Source organism: Fundulus heteroclitus, chromosome 5 (assembly GCF_011125445.2).
Source record: "Fundulus heteroclitus isolate FHET01 chromosome 5, MU-UCD_Fhet_4.1, whole genome shotgun sequence".
In the NCBI taxonomy this organism is placed as follows: Eukaryota; Metazoa; Chordata; class Actinopteri; order Cyprinodontiformes; family Fundulidae; genus Fundulus; species Fundulus heteroclitus.
The window spans coordinates 24,977,700-25,002,871 of NC_046365.1; the positions used below are offsets into that span (position 1 = coordinate 24,977,700).

A 25,172-nucleotide genomic window follows, 5' to 3' on the forward strand; every position below is an offset into this window, starting at 1 on the left:
AGCAGCAGGATGGTTTATTTGATCCGTCGGTCTGCGCTCCGCTGTCGGATCAAGCCTCTAAGTTTAGAAAGGCGCACAGCTGTCTTGTCACACTTTCCACGCCGCCTGTTGTTCTAACGCGCTGTAGTAGTGTGTCCCGTGTCTCTTTAAATGCGGGGTTGCGTAGATCCTTCATGAATGAAACCATGTGATCCAAACATCTTTTGACGTCTGGCGCCTCCGACCACAGCCTAAAAACAAGCGAGGAAGCAGAGGATATATGTAGAGAGACCGGTGAGAGAAGGCGTGAGGCGGCGGAAGGAAAAAAAAAAAAAAAAACACAAGAGAGGCGCTTCTTCTCCAACTCCCCAGCTGTCCTCCTTTCCCGCACTCAGACCGGGTCGACATTACAACGAGGCTCCGAAGGCGCCGGCTCTGCTTCTGGTGAGTCAGATTTGTCATGAAACAAAAGTGAAATCGCTGAAAGAAAAAGTGCTGAATGTGGCGGTGTTTTGCTGAGTGTGCGCCTGTGCCGCCGCCTCCTGTGCCGCCGCGGTGCCGCTTTGCCGCCGCGCTGTCCTCCCTCCTGTGCCCCGCCGCTGTTTAAAGGGCAGCGAGCGCCGCGCTGCTGCTGCTGCTGCTGAATCATCACCGCTCGGTGCCGCCGCTGCCGCGGAGCCGCTGGGTCGCCCCGGCCGCTGATTTCGTAACAACACAAAACAAAGGGGGCCAGGCAGCCGGGTGGGCTGTCAAGCTTAAAAACTGTGTCGGAATTAGAGGACCGTGAGGAGGAGGAGGAGGAGGAGGAGAAGGAGGAGGAGGAGCGGGGGACGCGGCTCAGCCAGGGGATTCCCTTGTTCTGAGGCTGAAACTAACGAGGAGCGGAGGGTCGCCGGGAGCAGCAGCGCGGAGCGGCGACTACACCTAACCTCGTTAAGCGGAGAGGCGGCGGCGGCGGACACGGGCTGGACTCCCAGCCGCTCGTTCAGGTAGGACGGCCGCTCGGCTCGGACGCGCGGTACCTGCGCCCCCCCCGGGGGGGCTGGGTTACCTGGCGCGCTGACTCGCCGCTCTGCTGGCCCTTTGTTTGGGCTCTGTGACAGAAACGTGGCCAGAAATCAGACCCTGCGTGCAGCCTGTCATCCCGGAGTGTCGCTAGCTGCCAGACGTCGCCGGCAGCTAGCTTACACGCCGAGCGGCTGTTTTGACATTTTTGCTTTGTGTCAAGCCACCTCCGACAGGCCTTCAGCTCCAGCGTCTGTCTGTCTGTCAGTCTGTCTGTCTGTCAGTCCGCGCGCAGGGTTTATTTTTCATTGTGCGCGCGGAGCGACGCGTGGAGTCGGCGGGTTTTCCTGCCGTGCCGGTGCCGTGCAGCGGCCGGGCTGGCGGCGGAGAGATGCTGATTCATCACAACGTTGTTGTTTCTCAACGTTGGCGCGAGCCGAGCGGAGGCATGAGGGAGCCATGGCAACACGGCGGCGGCGGCGGCGGCGGCGGGCGCGCGGGCGGACAAAGGTCTGGAGCGAAGGAAGAGGAGCTCAGCTCATACCGTGATGATAAAGGAGCTAAAATAGCCCCCGTTGTGTCGCTAATGTTGACTTTTTTTTTTTTTGTCTGGTGATAATTAAAGCTTCTCGGTGGAGGCAGAGGTTGTTTTTGTAAAATTAAAATAGATGTGTGCGTTTGTTTGCCGATTCATTTGTGTAACCATCGGGCATGATGAGGCACAGCCAGTGACATCGTACTGTAAACTATTTCAGTCACCATGTTTTGACCCCCCCCCGGGTCGCATTTATTTTAAAGGATTTGATCGGTCAGCCGAAGCGTTTGTCCGATTTAAAAAAAAAAAAAAAAAAAAAAAAATACATTTACTTCAGACACTGCTGAAAATATTAAAGGGATGGTTGAGAATATCCGAATTTAACTTCATAGTTTTGTTTTAAATACCAGCAGGGGCGACGCTGAAAATCAGCCTCTATTGCTAAATCTGGAGCATTTACATGATAAACCGGCGTGCTCGTGTTAATTAATGTTTATTTTCCCTTGAAGTAAAGTTATACTGGTGCATCCTATTGGAATGTATCTGAAAAGTTGATTGCATTCATCATCAACCAATTTCCCCACCATCCTTTGAACTTTCCATTCACATGTTTGCATACATTTCTGCCATAAACATATTTTTTAATTAGTCTTTTACAATATTCTTTCTGTTTGTGCTTTTTTGGAGAAGAGGATTTTAGCTGATGTCGTGATGAGGGATAAAAGATACAGGCTCTGTCAAACAGCTGATGTTGGCTATTTTTTGTGTGGTGGTAATTTTAGCTCATCAAAAAAACAGCATAAGGCGACTCTCAATAAATTAGAAGGGTCATCAAAAAATAGATTGTTTCAGTGATTGATTCATCTATTACACTTTTTCCTTCCACTAAATGTTCCACTGTCATGATCGGATACATTTCTGTGTCAAAGGGGGATTTTTGTTGCTCTTGTTAACTATCTTGGCTTTCAAAGAAACTGACATTTAGGTTTATACTAAGTTTAGTCATCAAAATGATTAGAAATAAACTCTTGACACTTGAAACACCCTTAATGAAATGCAACTGCAACAGATGAGCTTCAGTTTTTTCTTTTAATTGATTCCTGAGCATTATTTTTGTCCAATGAATTTCTAATTTATTGCTATGCACATATATGTGTTTTAGAGGAATAAAAAACTCTAGAAGATTAGAGTTTTTTTTCCTTCACTCAACGTTTAAAAAAACCTACCTCAGGCATCACACCTGTGTAGGTGTTGTATATCTGAGACATTTAAAGAAAAGAATGCAGATGAATGGCTAAATAAACTGCACGAAACTAATACTTCAGGAATTAGGAAGCCACGTTTTTGATCAGAAAACTACAAGAGGTGAAGCTTTGAGAGCAGATGTCCTCTTTGGTCGTCTGGATTTAGTCTGGTGTCACCTACCGCAGGTAAGACATTAACCGCCTACAGCCTTTTAACAGGAGCTGACTTCAAAGCTCTCTGAACCCTAACCCTCTGCAGCTGATTGAACCTATTGGCTCCCTGTAGTTGAGCCGGGCTGCATTTATGAGAGAAAATAGAGAAGCGCCGACGTTTTCAACTTTGGTACAAGGCTAAAAATATACCCAGCTACACCCCCCCCCCCCTCCCTCCTAACACCGATGGTAAAACAAACAAACGAGAGCCGGAGAAAGGGGGCTGACTGTTGTGGCACTTAATGAACCCAGGCAGACCTGTGCTAAAAAAAGGAAAGCGGCTCACTGAACTATAATACCTTGCAACAGAATACCCCCCCCCCCCTGATTGATCTCTTGTGGATAGGCCATTATCTGCTGCCTGGTAGCAACCTATGAGCGGTGCAACTCTTAAACACTAAAGAGTAATAGGGAAGCTCTGTGGGCACAAGGAAAAACAGAAACTTCACCCCCCTAATGACTCCATATCAGCAGCTTTAGTTAGAGTCAGCACTCTGCAGAGTGTATCAAAAGTATGTAGTAAGCAAGTTGGCAAGTACTGTAATAGAGGGTCATAATGATGAAACAGTTGTATCAGTATTGGAGGGAGAGGTACCCCCCCCCCCACCACCACCACCACCACCACCACCACCTTACTGTCTTCACACACTTTCCCCTCATTTCCTTTTCTTGTTGAGCGTACTGCGCGCACACAACCTAAGGGGCTCAGCTTTTTTTCTTTTTATATATATATATATATATATATATATATATATATATATACTTGGTATCAGTATTTAATCAGTGCTTGAAGTGCATTTCTCTGTCAAGTACTTTCCCATCCTTCCCTGGTGTTCGCAGTAATTGAACGCTGACCAATGCTTATGTGTGCAACTTTTGCTGATGGTGGCGGAGCGCGGCAAGACGCGCCGAGCAAAGGGGGGATGAAGGAAGAGGGGAGGAAGAATGAGAGATGGGATTTGCGGAGAGATTGAGAACAAGGACCTTTTTGTCTTCAAGGCATTCCCCTGAAAATGCTGAGGCGAAGCAAATGCGCTCTCGCTTGACAGATGGCGTTTTCACTTGTTACTTACCACAGCTAGTTTCCTTGCCCTGTTTGGTGCGCGCGCATGTGTGCGCGTGTGTGTGTGTGCGCGCGCAGAGGGGACGGGGGTATAAAACACCTACACGCACCTGAGATCTGGTTGTTGTTGCGCTCTTCTAGCAGCGAAGTGTGAAAAAAAAAAAAAACACTCAACATGTCTGAGTTCCTTTTTTTTCTCTCGCAAAAGGGGAAGTGATTTTACTAGCAGTTGGTCTTTGAACATTTTCCACTTCTTTCATTTCCACCCCTTCCACCGCCTCTGACCCGAGCCGCCTCCTTCCAGGACAAAGTCCAAAGCGTTGGATTTGCTTTAAGGTCGCTCTGTTTCACCACATCAGAGGGGTTTGTCTCTGTATGTGTGTGTGTGTGTGAGTGTGTGTGAGAGTAAAGAGCGGCTCGATTCCCTGCCTGTGCGCCGGGGATCAAGCTGATGAAACGCTCCGTAAAACCGCCGAAGCAAAGACTCAGCAGACTCGGCTCAGACAGGTGTTTTGCTCGGTAAAACAGAGAGATCGGTTTAGACGTGTGGCTCCAAGGCGCCCCTCCCTGACAGGATCAGCCGCCAGTTGTTTAACTTTAGCCTCAGTTGTGTCATAGTTTAAAAAAAAAACACAAAAAAAAAACGAAAAAAAAGAAAGTATACATTTATTTGTAGACGTCTAAAAAGCCTTAAATGTTCATCTTTCATTTCATTGCAGGGGGGAAAGTCTCCCACAGAAAATATGTTCAAAATCAAACTTTATCTGAGTACATTTCTTTAGTGGTTAAGAAATATAATTGCGTCATTATTTATTTATTTTTTTTTTTTACAAAATCCTTCATGGTAAAGTTATGGGTAGCCCTTAGTTAGAGCTTTTTACCCTGCCTCTGTTTTCCAGGAGGACAGCCCTTTGTCTTCAGCTTTTTTATTTTTATTTATTTATTTATTACACGGTTTAGGTTTAAGTAGCCTAAGAACTGGGATGTCAAATTTTCCTGTGGTAAGCCCCTGTGACCCTGTATTTTCAGTTTACTGGTAATGATCTGGAATTACAAAGAGCCGAGACAAGGTTCACCAGAGCCTAGGAGAAAAAGGCCCACAGCATTACAGATCCACCTCCATACCTGACAGTGGGGACATGGGGGAGATAATTTCCCCCTGGGATCATTAAAGTAAGTCTGATTCGGATGTTCTCCTAATTCGGTGCTTCTTAAATAGTGGGGTGTGCCCCCTGGAGGGGCGTGAAGGTACTGCAGGGGGGCAAAAGAAAAGCCTAGCCTCTTTTTCCACCCTGAAAATACAGGCCTTCTAAATGTGAGAACAGCACCCCCTGCTGTTTGGTCTGTATCTGCGTTCAGTGTTCAGTATTAATAAATTCTTTAAACTGTACAAAACTTAATGTAACTGAAGTTTGTCTTTAATATTAATGGCTTCATATTATTTTTGCCATATGAAGTTCATAGCTAGTCAAAAGTTGACTGGAGGTTCGAGTCGGGCTAAAAGCCATTTGTGTAGTTGTTAGTATTTGTCAGTTGTTAGTAGTTAAAAAAGTGTGGCAACGTTGAAACATTCCAGTTGTTAGAAACCATTGTTATATGTTGTAAATTAACACATATATAGATTTTTTTATTTTAAAAGGGATTCTGGGTAATCTTCAGAACGACAGCTTTAATGCATTAAAGCAGAAAACAATAAAAGTAAAGTTTTTTGACCCAGTTACGTTGGGATGGAGGGGGGGCTCAAAACTTTTCCTTCGTCAAAGGGGGACGCAACAGAAAACATTTGAGAGCCACCGACTTAATCCATCTACGGTGTCTGCGACCAAAAAGCTCATAGTCTCATTTGACCAAAGCACATGCAGACTCTGAGGTTCTGCAAATAAAAAACGTAAAGTAGATCGTTTACAGTTCACAGTGACTTCAAGGTAGACCAAAGCATTTCCGTACGAAACTCTGGGACCTCAAGCCAAACAATGAAATGACCGAGTCTCCTACTCCCTACTCCTGGTAGGGAACACCACATGTTTACGTTTCGGACAGTAAACCTGCCATTGCTCCAAAAAAAACACTAGTAGGTGTCTTATGCTTGTCATGGAGAGTACGGTGACTCCAAGATTTGCCGCGGTTCTCTCACGGTGAGCTTTGGGCAGGTTTAAAACCTTCCAACAACCCTCTGAGACTGTGAGCGGCAGCAAAATAAAGATGGGTCCTTGTCTAGCCTGGTGATCAGAGGCTAAAATAAGCTTAAATCTGTGTCGCCTCCATTTACCCCCCCAGGAAAAACAAAGTTTTCAACCGTTTAGAGATAAGAACCACATAGAACCTCGGATGAACTTAGCAAAGCAGCGTGCGCATTTATATTATGCTTCGGTTTCATTTACTTAAAAAAAGGATAATTCTCACTGATCGCTGAAGTTTGTTCCAGTTATTTGTTTCCAGTTTGGGATCCCAGGCTGAATAAATGTACTCAACGTTGTTCTGTGTGAAATTATGCGGCTACACTAAAAGCTAAATTTATTTTAAGGCGTTTTCCCACAACCATACCACTGCAGGTCTTGCTTTTCAGAGGTTCACCAAAAGTCACAATAATGCCTTTGTTTTTTGTGAACTTAAACTACATTTTCTCTCTTGATTTCCACCATATTTGTTTTCTCTGTAATGCAGGAAAGTGTTGCTTTCATAGTTTATCTACAGGAAAAGGCAGGTCACGCCTTGCTGTCTCTGAATCATTACTCAGTTAGGTCTGATGAAGAGCTAATTAATGATGTTCGGCTTTAAATTGTTGCGTTATATGGTCTCTTTACCCCCTCACTCCCCACCATCGGTTCTGAGACTGCGTTGAAGAAAACTTCACAGGGGCAGCCCTTGCACACCTAAAGCCCTGGATTGCGATAGATTGCACAGGTGTTGGCGAGACTCTGTCCACCTCCTCTTTGTGTGTTCGAAGGCGAGGAGCCGTGGCGTTCTCGAGCAGAATTCATAAGTATCGGGAGCGTGTTTACCGTCTTGTTTACAGCTGGGAGTCCTCGCGGAAAAGTCTTGTTATGCTTGCAGATTTCAGAAAGCGTTTGCCAGAAGTAAAATGAGAGATGGAAGCGCGGGAATAAAAGACACATTTGCTGGCGAGAGAGAGAGTGGAGGGAGGCAGGGAGGGAGAAAAAGGAAGCAGTGGGGCAGATCAATATTTGAGTGTTTTCTTTTTTTTTTTTTCCTCCCTTCTCCACAGTAATGATGAAATATGGTGTAAGCAGATCTGGTGCATAATCATTGCTGTGCTCCACTGTCTTTTTTTTTTTTTCTTCCTCCCCTCCCCAACTTCATCTGCTTCCGCATCAGTGTGCTGCGTTACTTTGACTGTTTACAGCCGAACTCCACAAGTGCCTTAACTTCTTATTTACATAACCAGCGTTAAAATCAAGACACATCTCATTGTAAGGCGCATCAGAACACAGAAGGGTTTAGAAGATGGAAAACAAGTTTCTGGTTCAGTTTAAGTTCTCAAACTCTAATAATAATCGGATCCGGGTACTCCTTGAACAAAGTTCCAACGTTTCGTCTGCAGCGACTGCTTCCCTCGTTTTCCGGAGCTTTCTGAGGCGTTTCGGTCCACAGGTCAACCCCCCCCCCCGTCGTCTGCACAGTCACAACACTGCGGCGTGGAGATCCAGAGAGCCGCGCACAGCTTCGAAGGCCCCAGTAACAGGAATACCCGCACTACCGGTTGTCTACTAGTTGCATCATCTCGATGCGCCAACTTGCCGCAGTTTTTAACTGCAGTGTGACGAGCCTCTGATTGTGGTATGAATTTGTGAACCTTTTTAAAAGAAAAGGAAGAAAGAAAAGAAACAGCAGCGCGCTCAGTGGATCAATGCCAAGGAGTGAAAAAGAGAGGGAACAAAGTTATGTCTGTAGCTCAACATGTGGTGGCAGCCCTTCACCCGTGGCGTTAAAATATCACCAAACAGCCGAAGCTCTCCTGAGCTTATTTCTCTCTTCTTTCCAAAAGCCTGCCTTTTTCCTTTTTACATCTGAACTATTTTTAAACAAAGGTGCCGCTTCTGCGAGAACAAACACACTCCATATTATTAAAATCACATTTAGGGTCAGCAAACTCAGCGTTTTTCGATTGCTTTTTTTTTTTTGTCCATGCTTTGAAACGGAGGTCTAAGGGGAGATTTCCTCATTTTGTGTCTGTTTAGTTTTTGTAGACAAAGTCATTTTTAAAACAAACGACCGTGTTCAGAAGTCAACAGGGACGTCGTCTTTACTTTGCTTTAATTCAAACAGTTGCTACCCAAAGATTTGGAGCGGCTGACAGAAGCTGTTTAACTTCTTGAAACTGAATTGAATATTTGAATTTATTCAAAGTTAGATTTCTTTTTGTTTTATCATGGGTGAACATTGCAGTTGTTCTTTCTTTTTTTTTTGTAAGAACATTTCCCATCCAAATGTGACCTGGGGCAGAGCTGAGAGTGAGTTAGGGTGTTGGCAAAGACAATAACTACTAAATCAAATTACATTTGAAGGATGATTCTGCTTTTTGAGCTTCTTTTTGAAGGATTTCTATGTTTTAGCAAAGGAAGTAAGGAGTTTGAATTTCTAATTATCCAACCCTGTATAAGCGAGAAAAAGGAAACTGTGTGAAAAATGTATTTCCACTTCCAGACTTTTCTCCTTCTTCCATTACCAAGAAGATAAATGTTTAAATTACAAATGAAGTATTTCTGGTCTGCATTGAAAAACCTACTTCCCTGGCTTTTCACAAACACAGAAAAGACAAAAAAAAACTGATGTAAAACTCTGTATTGTGTTAAATTAGATTGAATTGAAGTTGGATGAGATGAAAAAAACAGGGTGAAATTGCCGTTTTACAAGAGACGTACCGATCTGAGTTTCTTGTCTGATTTCTGTTCAAGGAACTGTTTGAGATGTTAAAAAAAAAAAAGTGATCAAAAGTATTTCTTTTCCAGCCTTTCTGATGCGAACAATCATTATTAATCCAATCACAGGGTTCATACTTTAAACTTTCTTCAGCATCTTATATTGGCAATATACAACATTAGTGAAGCTAACATTACTACACTGGTACCTTGTGTGCCCAAAAGATGTAGATCCTTAGCCTCGTGAGACCATCCTGATCTCGCGAGCTTTCAAGGTTTCACTCGCAGATCAGTCTGGATACTCTCCATTGAAGAAAATTTGGAGCCGTTCACCAAACGAACGTCCAATCAGCGTTGGCTTTGAGGCGGGTTGAGGTGTGACGCAACGGGAAGCGCGTCAGTTCAGTCTTAACAGCATGGCGGCTTCAGCCGATGAAACTAGCGTTAGCGCGGCTATCGAGCAAGTTTTATCGGCATTACAGAGTATTTCTTTGCTGAGCTAACGAGCCTTTACCTGCAGCAGCAAGAGTAGCTTGGCTTGTGGTTGTGTTTTCGTCGTCGCTCTGTTACGAACGACGACGAATCTGATTGGTTCATTTGGCCCGTCTATCACCAAGTTAAAAAAAAAAAGTGATCAAAAGTATTTCTTTTCCAGCCTTTCTGATGCGAACAATCATTATTATATCAAACAGGCTACTTCAGTACACAAAACAAATTAAGTAGTGCAATTTTATCACTAAACTGCACAGATTTGACACGATTTAATAATATTTCTATTGATATTGATATTTATTGCTGCTTTCATGGAAATCACTGTAAAGATTAGCAAAAGTAACAATCTCAAGAATAATTTTAATTTTGGGGATTGTAAAAATCATCAGGCAGAGTTTATCATAGTTATGATGAATTTAAATTCACATGACAATATTTTTTAGGAGAATGCTAAAATTGTGGTAAGTGAACATCCCTACCTCAGATTTCCATAATGCCCCCAACTCTCCAGCATTTTCCATAAAATACATAGGTTAAAATCCAAAAAGAGTCACATAAAATACCTTTTGTTCTGGTTGTTCGGCTTTTCTGTTATCCGCTAAAAGTCTTGCTCTCGCTCACTCTCTCGCAGCCCAGAGGAAACCGAGACAATTCTTTTTAAATAACTTCTTATATCTTTGCGCTTTGTCCGACTTCATGTTTAAACTTCTCAACTATAAAGAAAAGGGCAAACTTTTGAGTTTCTGTGGTAACATCCGGCGGATAGAGAAACACTGTCATTGGTCATGTTTTCATTGTTTTTTTTATGCACATTTTGAAGTATCGCGTTCCTGGATATTCTCATAAACCACGTAGAATTAAATTTCTTTCTCTATGTCTCTGGACAGCAAGTTACATCGCCAGTACGAGTTGACATGACAGAACAATTACAACTTGCCCAATAGCAACACATTCCTGAAAACCTCTCTCCATTTTTCTCAGGTGTGTGGTCCACGCTAGTTTACAACCTTTACTTCCTGTTTATTACAGCCATGCGTAACGTCAACTTCTAACAGAATGACATTTTAAGTAGCCTCGTTATTTTTGCTCCAAACCAGGAGAGACGGAAACTCGTCTAATAAGCATTTTTTTTCTTTTTATGTGACATTTTAAAAGTTCGATTAAAAATTCGCATGACAAGCAAATGTGACCTTGCTGTGTTTACATAACGGTGCAGGTTTCATGTGTTGTTTTCATGGAATAATTGCACTGAATTTCATAACAGTGACACTAAAGGGACCAGTAATTTTCTTTTAATCTGTTGTTTTGTCATGAGGTTGGAAATGACAGGTTTGTTTTTTACATAGTTTTCCCCAAATTCTAACATGTGATAGAAAGAAAAATGTGCCCATCCTCTTTAGGAAAGTTTAGATTTCTTTCTTTTAAAACCTAAAACCTTAAATAAAAATTTCAAATTTGTTTTCTCCCATGAGGTCATTTAACATGTGTGGCTCTAAATGACTTTTATGAAGCTTGACTATGAGCAATCTCCTCTTTGAAATGAAAAAGGTCACAGACCCCTCGCTCTAGACTGTGTAGCATGAAAAGGGAGGCCGGAGATGAACGCCTTGGTAAAGAAAAAGAGTTGGCATAGCTGCAGCGGTACGTGTGCGTGCTTCTCATGCCGTCCAGAGTGACGGACAGCCGATGGAAAGCCTTAAAATGGGTACCAGGAATGTCCCCGAGCTGAAGGTCAGTGCTCCCTGCGGCCCCCGGACACGTCTCCTCCTCTGGTGCGCTCTGCGTGCTCGCAGAGACGCTCCTCTATGCAGTTTCTCATTAACGCGCCAGATAAACATCTGAGCGTTCCCTCGGAGAAAAGCGATGCTTACGCTGCTGTTACGCTCCCAACTTTCTTCCCCCCCCCCAAACTGCTATTGCTGACCAGGTTGTACTGTAGGCATGCTACACACACACCGTGTGGTGAGACTCATCGCTGTCGTCCCTCGCAGCTGTTTGTTTTTCAGACGCGCACAAAAAAAAAAAAAACGAAGGAAGCAACTTAACCGTCAGTGCGTACAATCTTTCTCTATTCAGAAAAACAGGAGTGAGGGCTTATGAAAAAAAAAATGGAGCCAGAGCTCAATTGCCTGACAGTGCAGTTTTTTTTTTTTGCTTGTGTTGGGAAATTTGTCATCACACTCCGACTTACTACCTGGAATGGGGAAAACGTGTTGACGCCAGGAGTTTTTCTTGCCTTTAATAACACACTTGTTTGTCAAACACACACACACACACACACTGAGCCATTTTTTTAACTTGCAGAAAAGTGTGAAGATTGTTCTTATGCTGCGAATAAGTTACATCCCCTCTCTTTCCTTCTGTTCTCTTCGTCTCGAGCCTTCTCTGCCTGTTATCATGCTTATTTCACGCTCTGCGTACCTCCCTGTTAATGGCTTCCCTGTTTTCTTTCTGCACATGCATGCACACGGAGCTCAAACCGGTGTCCTTCTCCCTGCCACTCGCTCCTCCTCATCCTCCCGAGCTCCCTCTCTCTCTCTCTCTCTCTCTCTCTCTCTCTCTCTCTCTCTCTCTCTCTCTCTCTCTCTCTATGGTGTTGCATCTCCACCTTGAGCGTCTTCTCTCTTCACAGGTTGCCATTATCTCTGATCTGACTCCTAATTCTCAATCAGCCTCCACACACAGCGCCCGTCGTTAATTATTTACCAACTCCCTTAACACTCCCGGCTCGCTTTAGACCAGTGAATTTGAGGGCTGCTTTGTTTTGGTGTTTGTTGTTTTTTTTTTAAACAGAAGCAAGGTGGGATTGGAGCCAGCTCTGTGTGTTTGTGTGTGTGTTTTTTTTTTAGTACTCTGAGGTTTTAGACTCACGCTTTCCATATTATTCTCCCTTTGTGTCTTTCCATGCCCGTCCCCTCGGTGTCCTGCTGCGTGTCTCCGCCGCCTCGCTCGGATGCCATCCTTTGTGACTTCAGTTATTGCTCAGAGAGTTGCCTGAGGGAGACGGCGCAGTTAAGGCAGCTGTTATGGCAGGATAATTCAATGAACACCGCATCTAAAACGACTTGTGACTCTCACGATCTGGTCTCGCTCATCCCCCCCCCCACTGAACGCTGTGTTGTTTATGTGCGAATACACCCACTCACCCCCCCCCCACCACCACCTCCCGGGTGGCTTTTGGAGCACCTAATCTGGTCGTTTATTCCCCCCCAAGTCTGAGCAGCCAGCTAAATCGAAAGTCTCTTTCTAAGAAATTCGTCTGTGTGTGGCAGGAGTGACCAGAGCAGAAGGTTCTCTAAAACAAGATTAATTAGAGCTCCGTCTGAAGCCAGCAACACACACACACACACACACACACACACACACACACACACACACACACGCTCAGAGTTCATTATCCTGTTAGTCTGCTCTACATGAAGAGAAACAAGTCTTGTGCTCTTCCCTCTGCTCCTTAATCCGTCTTTATATGCTTCATATTAACCACTCTGACCTCCTGCCACACCTTCACTTTTGTTTCCATCCCGATTTGCTAACAAGGGTCGATATCAGAGAAGCGCCGATTAGACTTACTTGTAGCCAATTTCTAAACCAAGGTTTTCCTACATGGCTTTGATCTGCCGCTATCCATTTTAGCCCGTCCCGATGTATCTTTAAGAGCCATAATATATCCATACATCAGATATCTGTAAAGTCACAAAAGGTGGCATTAAGATACCTTGTTGCAATTTTTGTATGTTTTCTAATAGAACCAAGGCCCTGTCCACACTAAGACGGGTTTGGCTGTTTTAAAGTTTTTAGTCGGATAGGGGGTCCTGTCTAGACAAAGCGGCCGCAGAACTGACAACATTTGAAAGTTTGAAGCTGCCCCTGCAGCGGCTTTGTCTGGACGCCTCTATCCATGTAACCGGCTACTCACTGCCGTGTTTGGGCATACAAGCCAGCGTAGACCTGGCCTCTTCCCTAACACGCAGGCGCTAACACAAACAGCAACAATGGCAGACTTCAGAGTTGTGTTTCAGATACTATTCAACTGTTTTCGGATTTTTAAATAAGATTATTTGCCAATGGAATAAGAGTTTTGCACTTAAAATAGGAACAATTCATCTCCATCATCTTATTTCAATTGCAGGATGTCTAATTATCTTATTTTAGGGGTCAAAATACTCATTCCATTGGCAGATAATCTTTTTTACCTGCTCAAATCAAGGACAAATGCACTAATTTTAAGAACATTTTACTAATTTTTAGATCCATTTTTGCAGTGTAGCGTGACATGCATTCCCTAAAACAGCAGTCTCTATATCATAGAGGATGTGGACTCTCACCTTAACGAGCACATTAAAAACTCTAAAGTATAAAACATGTCTGTTGCTTAGTTAGGCCTTCTTGTTATCAGCTCAAAGTGTCGCTCTCTCTTGTTCTGGCGCCTGTTTGCAAAGACATTGCTCTACAAGATTATAGAAGACTTTCCTTTTGAATAGCTTCTTAAATGTTTCTGTACTTCCTTATTAATGTCTCACCTTAACGCTCCTTCACTTAATAACAACTCTCACACCGAAGAGTGCCCGTGTGATCCGCTACCAATTAAGAGCGGTTTTTCACTTTCAGTTCTGTCACTTTGCCAGTGAAACTTGCTGACATGAGGCTGTGCTGGTTGGACTGGAGGTTCAGAAGATTTCTGCTCTGGATCAAAAATCTTTCTGGTTTGGGCTTTTAGCTGTGATCGCTGCTGAGTTCTGTGTTTTTTTTTTTTTTTTTTATATCGCAGACTCAATCCCCCTCCATCCCCCCCTCCTCCGCCCTGCGCGTACTCAACAGCTAAGCTCTTACAAATGTGTTGAGGATGCATTTTCACCCAAACGCTTTTCCCACCCCTTCCTCTACCCTCCCCGCCGTCCCACTCCTCCTCTCCACCTCTGTCCTCCTCCCTGCTCGCTCTTCTATCTTTTTCTTCTGTTCTTTCTCCCTTGTCATTTGCACCCCCCCACCCCGTCTTCCCTCCATACTCAGCATTTTTCCCCAACTGTGGGTGTGATGTCTCTGTGTAACGCTAATCAGCTCTGGAGACGTCAGCATTCTTTCAGTCCTCTACCAACAGCACCCCACTCCTCCTCTTCCTCATCTCTTCTTTTCTCCTAACCCTGTCCTCATCTGTCCCCCCCTTCATGTCTTCCCTGTTTCTCACCTGTTTTTTTTTCTCCTCCATTTCCACCCTCTTTTTTTTTGTATAAACCGTATTTTGCTCATCTCTAACACTTTTCACCTTTTCACCCATCCCCGCCTCCATGTCCCATCCTCAGGGCGTGTGTTTGTGTGTGTGTGTGTGTGTGTGTGTGTGTGTGCCGTCTCTTCACTGTAACAGTAAGCAGCTCTACTCTTGAGTTGTCAGCGTTCTTTAAGTTGCTCCATAAAAATACAGCCTGCCACAGCAAAAAAGCTGTCTGTTGTAGCAACAGCGTCTGTGGCATTGACCGCTCTGCAACGATCACCCTACAACCATTATGGGAAGGACACCCCTGGACTCTGTGTGAGGGTGTGTGTGTGTGTGTGTGTGTGTGTGTGTGTGTGTGTGTGTGTGTGTGTGTGTGTGTGTGTGTGTGTGTGTGTGTGTGTGTGTGTGTGTGTGTGCCCTCCTAAGATGAATGGCATTGCCTTTACGCAGCAGTTAGTCCTAAACCTGTTCTACTTACAAGTGGTTCAATGGTGCGAACTCTCCTGAATCTTGCACACCGTGGATTTTTTTGTTTTGTTTTTTTTGTAGCTTAAGCGTTCATGTTTGAATTTTAACCCGTCTAACTCTTTTTGTACACTGCAAAATTATTTGGTTCTCACCACGATAAAAGCAAACAAACTAAGCTTTAGAAGTGTTAGATAATACATCTTGTTTTGGGCGTAAATCTTTTATTTTAGGTGTTCAACTTTACATGGTATAGTCATAAATCCTGTGAAATTACTTTTCTGCATGGACAGATCATTATACTTGTTTTGAGAACCTTTTCCGCGAGGTTTAACGTTATTTCTTGATTTTAGACACCTCTTTTTGGTCGTGTAAATATCTTGCCATCACAATGCGCTCAGTGTGGTTGTTAAACATATTTTTAGCCTCAAGAAATTTTTGTTCAGTATTTTTTTTTTCTTTCAAAATCATGTTATGGTATTATTACTCTAATGATTCCTGTGACAACTCATAACTGCATAAAATGGGCCCACTTGATTCAGATAATGATCCTGAAGCATGAACTGAACGTAGTCAGCTTTTAAAGTCATAGCAGTATTATCGCATGCATCAGGTTTTCTTAACATGACGCACTACGATACATTTTTAGTAATCATCTCTAAATACTGAGAACTTTTCAGGAGTAGGGAATAGATATTACTTATCTACCTCTTTTACTTCATGCACATTGTTTTTTATCATGTATCTTGAACAAATAATGTTCAAGGATTATTGTGTCCTAAACTTCATTTCTATTAAACCTTTGAATGATTACTTATATCAAAGTAACTATTTAGTTAATTTTAAGACATAACCATAAAAAGACACATTTACATTAAATCAGACCAACCTAAATGCCAAAATAACGAGATATCTTTTTTTTTATTACTTTCTTTAAATTCAGAAGCTTACACGCATTAGGGTGATGATACATTTAAACAATTTGGGAAAGCTCATATGATGACGATGATGAGCTTCTGTTGGTTAAATCACAACGTCTGAGAACACTGGAGGCTCACCTGTGGATGTGTTTCAACAACTCAAACATGCTGCTTCCTTCTGTGACATCCTGCTCATCTGTTCAAACAATTATACACAAGCATAAACACCATGGGGATGTCATACCGTTCAGATGGGAGACAGGTTCAGTGTCCCAGAGATTAACAAGTTTTGGTGTGAGATACTTTAAACCCCAGAACCAAAACAGAAGATCTTCTGAAGATGCTGGTTGGAACCTTTTTACCCAACATGGGTTTAAAAGGTTCACTCAGTGAGGAAGAAGCAACATAGAAAAAACAGATTACAGTCTATCAATGCACTCAGCCCAAAAGTTTTCATCTTTGGAGACGCCCTGTGGTCTGATGAAACTAAAGCTAAAATGTTTGCCCATAATCACCACTGATGCATTTGGGGGAAAAGGGAGCAGCTTGCAAGTCTGAGAACACCATCCAGGTTGTGAAGTATACGGGCGGCAGCATCATGCTGTGGGGTTGTTTTTGCTTGAAGAGGGACTGGTGCACTTCATAAAATAAATGACATCATTAGGAATTAGCTTTATGTGGCAACATCTCAAGACATCAGCAAAGATGTTAAACCTTGGGTACCGTTGGGTCCATCCTTACCAATGAGGTAAGAATGGACAGTTACCTGAGGCATATCACTAAATGAGTTGCAAAGCGACTTATGTCAATGTTTGGAGTGTCCGTCACAAAGCTCTGATCTCAGTCCCACAGAGAATGAGAGGGCAGAGGTGAAAATGTGATCCAGTTACACCAGTTTAGTCAGGAGGAATGGGCCCTCTACCTTTGTAGAGGCTTGTTAAAGGGGATCCAAAATGTTTAACCCTGGTTATTAAGCTTAAAAGCACAGCTCTACAAAATACTAAGGATGAGAATGTCAGCTTCTGAATCTTTAGACAAAATATAGCTAACTAAGTAAATTACATGTATACAAAATTATCTCCTTGTTATGCTGGCATTTGGCAAAGAAAATGATTTAAGTAAACTTAACTCACCTAAAACAGGCAATGTTTAGCCTGATTTAATTACTTTCAATTTGGTTAAATGTTTTTTTTTAATTGCTGGCTTCAATATATAAAAGGAGATAATTAATTTTAGCTACATTACAAATATCATCTTTCAACTGATCGTAAATTAGTTTGCTGTGCTAGTTTAAAAATTTGTCATTTTGACAATGTTTTTATTTATTTATTTTTTTTACTGAACAAGCTTCCAAATAATAAAAGAAAAAAATCATCTTACTCAACACTATCGTAGATAATCATGGTTGTAAAATAGTTGTATTAATACGAATGGAACTATGGTGTGGCCACAGACGCAAAGAATAAAAAGACGTTTAGATTTCTGTCGTTATTGCACCGTTTTCAGTATTTTGCTGTAGATTATTGGCATCAGTTGTTTACCTTGAGCACCACAAATCTGATTTATATTGTGGATAAAGTTTGGGAGTAACCAAACACAACAGCTGTGGAAACTGTGAGCAACTGAACACATCAGATAAAGAGTGTTAGCCTGTAATGTAAAAAGCTGGAAAACCATCCGTTGCCATTTCTACCATTTTTAATTTCAATGATTTTTAACTCATATTACTTTCCCTTTATGGGTCTGATTTAGTTGTTATGTGTGCATAACCACCCACTGGCTTTGAAACTATTTTCCTCTGTACTCCCGTGCTCTTGGCAGGTGAGTCGATGCAAACACTTTGGAGAAGCGGCCCCCATTGTTCTGCAGGTTTAAGCTGCCTCCGTGTCTCCTCTTGTAATCTCTAACTCTATGATGTTGACACTCGCGCTCCGTGGGAGCCTTTCCATCTGCTTTTTGTTCTTCTTCTTCTGGGCTGTATAGTTTGAGGTTGTGACAGTAGTATCTAGCTGCACCATCTGTCTGGGTTCACATAAGAACACTTTGTTGTTACATTAAAACATACCGAAAGCAACTTTAATTGTGCTTAAATGAGGCGTCAAACCTCTTGACGTGTGCAAGGAACTCTAAAGTTGCCCCGTGTGTCTGTCGGTTCTTCAAAATGCTAAAACGGCATGTTTGTGTGCAGCCGACCATTTTACACGTGCATGTTTTATTAGACCCCACTGGCATGGCGGCGGGATAATGTGTATGATCTTAGCAGCGCGCTTTTTGTTTCGGTGTCGAAGGAGGGTGGGGGTTCGGCACAGGGGAAATCAACCAGCACTTGCCAGGAAATCGGCCTCCTTTTTAGCCCCCCCCCCCCCCTCTGTCTCCTCTCACCGCCCCCACCAGCAGCAGCCACCCTCGGTCTCCCTGCCTTTGATGCATCTATTGTGCGAAGACGCACCTCCAGCTGCAGGAGGCTGCATCACAGTGAAGCTGAAGGGTGCAGCGGCGGCGTATGTGGAAGCCTTCCCGCTTATTGAAAACAGTCCCCACGTGTGGCTTGACTTATCCCAACTCATGAAGAGCAAGTTTAGGCGTTGTTTCAAAAACGCTTACAATAAAGAGGGGGCATTGAACTTAGCCTCCCGTGGCGCTGCTTTATTCCCATAACCTGAAACCGTGTCATGGAGTCGTAAACAGAATTTTGAAGTCGCTGCACATTGGCATGTTTGGCGTGCATTCTCAGTGAGCTGCTACATTTCTTTCTTTGATCTGCAGCTATTTATAAATGTAGGATTTGTGGCACCCTCGCAGACAGACAGACAGAGGTGCATTGTGGGGGAGGCGCACTGCCACACTTGGCGCCGTGCCTGTTTGATACAAAAGAATAAAGATGTAACGAGACGTGTGGCCTGGTGTCGTATAAAATCACCGCTTCCTTTTTTTATTTGTTTATTTTTGCTTTCACTGCAAGTAGAGGACAGTATGATGTTCTCACTGTATGTTTTTGATCAGTAATAGCACTGTGTAACAAATGGATAAGGAATAACCCTTAAGTAGATCATATTGCTTGTGGTACTTTAAATAAAAACCATCTGTTATTTCTATTACAAATTATATTATTTCTTTATGGACTGCTAATATATTGTCGTTGCATGAAAAATAAGACCAGCACTAATAAGACCAGAAAGTTTTAAAACATAAAACATGAACTGTTTTTAAAACAAAAAAGCTATTTTTTTTCCTATTGCTGAACAACTAATTATACATTTTGATTATTACAGCTATGCTAATTATCCGTATTCACTTATTTAATTGTATTAATAGAGAATTAAAAATCATTTAAATTTATTATTTAAGATTTCAAGTAAATTTGCTTATGCCACAAAATGTTCAACTATATAAAATAGCTGTTCTGTTAGAGTAGCAAAGGTAAGAAAAAAAAAGAAAAAAGAAGCTTATATTAGCTGGTTAATTAGTCAAGCTATCTGCTCAGGTGGCCAGGCTGCAGTCAGCTGCCTAAAAGCATATTTCGAATGCTTCTAAGGGATTTGATATGTTATCATCGTTACCCATAGAAGAAAGATGTCACATAAACGTTTGTAGAAAAGTGAATAAATCCTGAGAACAGAGATCCTCAGAGCAACGAATCATACGGACCTCTAGTCTTTTTTTACGGCATTTGATGCAACGCTTACTGTATATGTTCATTGCAGTGGGACATGATGCTCTTTCAGCAGATATTAATCAGCTTCTGTTTCACAAGAGTACAGATGACAAGTTTGTCTCTGTCATCTCATCCGAACGTCTACGTCACTAACGTTACGCTGGTTCATCGTGAGTCCGCTGGTCCGGTTTCCCCCAAAAACTCCCGGAAAAGCACATCTAGGGTGCCATTTCCCAAATGAGAGCCTGTCGCAAAATCCCCAAGCTTAATTCCTAGATTTTTGAAAAACATAAACAGTAGAGCAGTTTTAATGGTTTACTTTAATCTGTCTCATTTTGTCTTGACTCTGTCTCCACTAAACTTCAGATATAAGCTGAACAAGCTAACGACTGAGCGGAAAGGGTAAACAACATGACAACTTTCTACTTCTGGTAAGGGATCCATCACTGATAACTTCACATAACGTCACTTCAACACCATGAACTATCCCTTTAAAAAGACCCATAGCTTGCCGGCTGGAGTCATAAAACAGCGTTATCTTAATAAAAGTGACAGGCGGCGCTCCTTTAGTTTCTGCACGACCATCCAGGTTTTTTTTTATTTATTTTTTTGCTGGTTTGTTTTGCTTTTCTTCGTACATCTAAAGATATTCCCAAATCAGTGAACTTGCCTTTTTGTAAGCGTGGAAGAAAGAAACAAAAGTGTACGAGTCTTTTTTTTTTTCAGCCAGCTGACAGGCATTGTGCAGACACAGGTGAGGGAGGGGGCAGCGCTGCTTTACTCTTTGCTCCACACAGCTGGAGAAAACCCAGAACACTGCAGCTCATTCTCCGGGAATTCATTACAACGGCTTTAAACCTTGACATGGATATGACGAAACGTTTTATGGTTTTGAAGACCTCGGTGTGCCCTGATACTGGTAACACGTTCGTGCCGTTCTCCCTGGGCATTTTGAAAGCTTAGCGGACAGGTGCGTCCGTTAAACAGCCAATCAGATGCAACGTGGCCGCCTTCCTGACTCCCCTCTCCCCATCTGAGCCTTTCCCTTTGCTTGTGTTCTTCTCTGTTTTTTTTTTTTATGTGTTAAACAGTCATCAAAAACATACAGGGATGGGGGGGTGAAGCCAAAAAAGTGTTAGAGGGGAGCAGAGAGTTGTGGGGCGGGTGGGAGAGGGGATAAGGGGCAGGTTGGGTGGGGAGGGAGCGAGGGAGAGAGGGGAGGATGAGATCAGCAATCTGCTGAGTCATCATGACTGGTCTCATGATGATCTCTCAGCAGCAGCAACAATAGCCTCTCTTTATCTCAGGCACACAAACTGAGGTCTGAGAGATGAGAGGAGGCCAGCACACACACACACAAAGCTTGTCATTGAGAGCCCGTGGAGACGCTCATGAGTGGAGCAGCGAGCTCTAAGGTCTGATCTCATCTTTTGCACTTCCACGCGCGCTCTTTGTTGACCTCTGATTCACACTTCTGTCTCCATCCTTTTGTGTCTTGTTTGCACTTCGGTGCAAATGCAAATGCATTATTTCGTGCGGTTTGATTTCACTTCTTTGTTAAATCCGCTGTAGGCTTGGGAGTGGTGTTGAGTGCCGTGAAAAAGTAATCACACCCCTCTTACGTTTTTTTTTTCTTTCCTTTTGCTACCACAACCAATAATGGATTTTCTGTGATATATCAACACAAAGCGGCGCCTAACTATGAAGTGGGAGAACAATTAGGATAGGTCTTGGAGTGTTTCTAAGAATAAAAATGTTGTATTTGTATTATATCCCAGTATGAATCCACCTGTTCTATGAAGAACAGAGGTTAGTGAACAAACAGCATAATGAACCAAGGAACACAGCCGACAGGTCACGGGGGTATGTTGGGGAGATGTTTAAAGCAGGGTCAGGTTAAAAATCAACTTTCCAAATGTTGAACATCTCGCAGAGCTCTGTTCAATCCCTCAGCTGAAGAAAGAAAGAGAATAGCACAATTCTGAAGCGTCCAACACAAAAGGACACCCGCATAAACAGCGGGCTGGCCGGATTAGAGAAGCAGCTAAGACACCCCTAGTAACTCTGGAGATCCACTGCTCAGGTGGGAGAATCTGTTAACATGACAATCAGTCATCAGGCACTCCACAAATCCGATCAAGCACGTAGCAGAAGGTGCTCCAATCAGACCCTAATCAAACGTTTTGGCCTGCGTCTCTGCACTGATCGTAACGCACCGTCCCCACTGTGAAACAGGACAGTGTTTGCTTCCTGCTCTGTGGTGCTTCAGCATGGAGAGAAAACCTGCTCAGAGTTGATTGGAAGATGGATGCAGACACGAAATGACAATAATTATAATTATAAAAAACCTGTTAGATGCTGCAAAAGACTTTAAGTTGAGGGGGATGGCGGACCTTCTTGCACGGAGGCAACCCTAAACATGCAGGGGCTACAAATGAATGGTTTAGATCAAGGCAATTTCTATGGAGAGCTGTTTCATTCAAAATTAAATGAAAAGTTAATAAACACATAATTTCATTGATAAATAGTCCATCAAAAAGATAACTGTCCCTATTAAATAAAACAAAAATTATAATAAAAAAATAAATGTGTAGCTTATTTTGTGATTTATTTACTTCAAGATTTATTAATTTATTTATTACGTTATTCTAGATTTAATAATTTATTTCAAGGGTTATTTATTTTATTCAAGTTTTATTTCTGCATTTCAAGATTTATTTATTTTATAATGGAACTTAATCTTGTGACACTAATTTAGCAAAGCTACTTTCCGTATTTCCGCTATCAGGGTTTTTATTTCAGGCTCTTTTTCAAAGTATTTAAATATATATATATATATATATATATATATATATAGATAGATAGATAGATAGATAGATAGATAGATAGATAGATAGATAGATATAGTTTTATTTAATTGGGACATTTATTTATTTGATGGAATATTTCATAAAAATGTATTAATAATAGTTTACATTAATTTAATTTTTAATGAAATGGCTTTCCATAAAGTTCACGTGCCCAGCAAAGTCAGGACATAAATCCAATAGAGATTCTGTGAGACATTTTGAAAATGGATCTACACACATGTCCTCCATCCAGTCTAACTGAGCTTGAGCTATTTAGCAGTGAAAAATGAGCAAACATTTGAGTTTCATACCCTAAAGCATTGTAGCTGTAACTGTTGTGCAAGGTGGTTCTACTACAAAGCTCTGAATCTGGAGGGTTTAATACACATCCGCACTATGTTGTTTTTGTTTTGTTTTTTTGTAAAAAAAGAAAAAAAGAAAACCGTTTATCATGTGTTAAACCCCAGTTAAAAACATTGAGGCTACATGTTGTAATTAAAAAGTGCGATAAAGTTTGAGGGGGTGTGAATACTTGAGCGAAGCACTCTTCGTTGCTCTCTTTATGTGTGCGATGGGCTGTCTTAATAGTTAAACAGGATTTTAACAGTTAGTTTCCCTCTGGAGTCCTTCCTACAAATTTCACCACTTCCTTTTGTTTCTCGCTCATTTCATCGCTATTGGCCTCAAGCCAGCCAATGAGAGTTTGAGAGTACAAAGGTAGTGGGCACTGTGAGTGAAACCACAAGGAAACAGGAAGTCAGGGAAATTCTAAGAAGCGTTCGTCACTTTCACTCATGCAGTCTTTTACAGATGCTAAAATCTGTAACATGCTCCCACAACAGGACCGAAATGCTAGATTTTGCTTTATACCTCCTTATTCGTTGGTGGGTATTAATCTGTGATAAATAACTGTTTTATTTGGGCTGCATCAGATTTTTCTTGAATGTGGTTCTTTCTGTTTTGTGCGTCTTTGCTTACGCTTTGTGCTCTCCCGTCTTCTCCCAAGGTTTGCGCAGAAGAGCAAGGCTCTTGTGGCATGACGACGACTAACAAGGGAAATAAAGCCTTAAAGGTAAATGAAAGTATGTTTTTACGCGTTTTTTTCTAACCCAATTCGCAGCGTTTTACTTGGCTTGGTCGGGTTTGCCTGCCTCTGATTCATTGCCCTCCTCCCCTCGTGTTTCCTCCAGGTGAAGCGTGAGCCGGGCGAAAATGGCACCAGCCTCACGGACGAGGAGCTGGTGACCATGTCTGTACGGGAGTTGAACCAGCACCTCCGGGGGCTCTCCAAAGAGGAGATCCTGCAGCTTAAACAGAGGAGGCGGACCCTCAAGAACCGAGGCTACGCCGCCAGCTGCCGAGTCAAGCGGGTCACCCAGAAGGAGGAGCTGGAGAAGCAGAAGGCCCAGCTGCAGCAGGAGGTGGACAAGCTGGCCAATGAGAACGCTTCCATGCGCATTGAGCTGGACGCTCTCAGGTCCAAGTACGAAGCCTTGCAGACCTTCGCCAGGACTGTGGCGCGGAGCCCCACCGTCGGGGTTGGGGTGAGGGCCGGAGGGGGAGGAGGAGGGGTGCCGTCGTCGGTCATCGGCCCGCTCATACCGGGGAAGGTGGCGACGGCGACGAGCGTGATCACGATAGTCAAGTCAAAGACAGACGCGCGGTCTTGAGGGAAGGAAAGCTAAAATGAAGGGGTGTAACAGGATGGAGCTCAGCGGCATCAGAGTGAGCCTCCCTCCTCTGCTGCCCCACTCTCCTCCACCTGCACCGACTCCCAGCAGCTGGGCGGTATCGCCCGGACCGCCCCCCAGCGCGTTCCCCGTCATCCGTCTCAGATCAGTGCAGATGAAGGACAGGATGGAAGCAGAGGAAGGTTATTGGCACGCACAGAGGTTTCTAGTCAGAGCATGATCAGGCTGAACACACAGGGTCCCTTTGGCTAACGCGTGGATGCAAATGACCGAAAATTAGAGATCTTCATTCAAGGTCACGTTTTTTTTTTTTAAATAATTTTTGGAAACGCCTGGGAAACTCAGCTTGATTCATGCCAATCTCCCAGTGTAGAGTTTAATAAAAAGGCTAAATTCAGAATACAAAGGCACTAATCTTGGCTTTTCCTGGCCAATACCATTTCCGATTTTGACAGATCACGTTTTTTTTTTTTTTTTACTTTCCCCTCTAAAACTATAATGTAAAAACTACAAAAAAGGAAAAAAACGTGCTGCAGGTTAACTGATGGACATAAGATTTTTTTTTATCCAGCAGAAAATTAAAGTATTAAAGGACTATCCCTAACTGGGGGAAAATCTTTTAGATTTTTCAGTGTTTAACCTGCAGATTACCACTCAGTCCATCAAGTAAATCTTTAGCTGTTTTGCACCTTATTGTTAAAATTAGGTGCATCAGCTGAAAACCCCAACTTATACATCAAATGTTTCAGAATAATGAAAAAATAAAAAAATTCAACCTGTACTGAAGCCCAGCCCTGTTTCACCCAAGAACTTTTACAGAAAAGTACTAATGGAGAAATCTATATTATACGATGGTGGTAACTGTATTTCTACTGTTTTGTACTGTGTTGTCATTCACATGAGGTCCAAGGTGTATTCTCTGTGTGTGAAATGTTATATATCAGGAATTCTGTGAAATTCTGTGGC

General features: G+C 42.8%; 1 protein-coding gene across 8 annotated transcripts; it reads left to right on the plus strand.

Annotated features, from left to right (window-relative positions):
- Positions 1–236: 236 nt before the first annotated feature.
- On the plus strand, positions 237–25,166 carry mafgb (v-maf avian musculoaponeurotic fibrosarcoma oncogene homolog Gb). Of its 8 annotated transcripts, none has more exons than XM_012849978.3 (4): positions 362–423; positions 20,033–20,097; positions 23,522–23,587; positions 23,706–25,166. In XM_012849978.3, exons 3-4 carry the CDS (start codon positions 23,552–23,554, stop codon positions 24,183–24,185), a joined length of 516 nt encoding a protein of 171 aa, XP_012705432.1. In that variant the 5' UTR covers positions 362–423; positions 20,033–20,097; positions 23,522–23,551; the 3' UTR covers positions 24,186–25,166. The 8 variants fall into 8 exon arrangements, with proteins under 8 accessions (XP_012705434.1, XP_012705432.1, XP_035993165.1 ...); XM_036137272.1 differs by lacking the exon at positions 362–423 and adding an exon at positions 459–968 and having other exon boundaries at positions 23,522–23,597; XM_021309247.2 differs by lacking the exon at positions 362–423 and adding an exon at positions 546–968.
- The last annotated feature ends 6 nt before the right edge of the window (positions 25,167–25,172 follow it).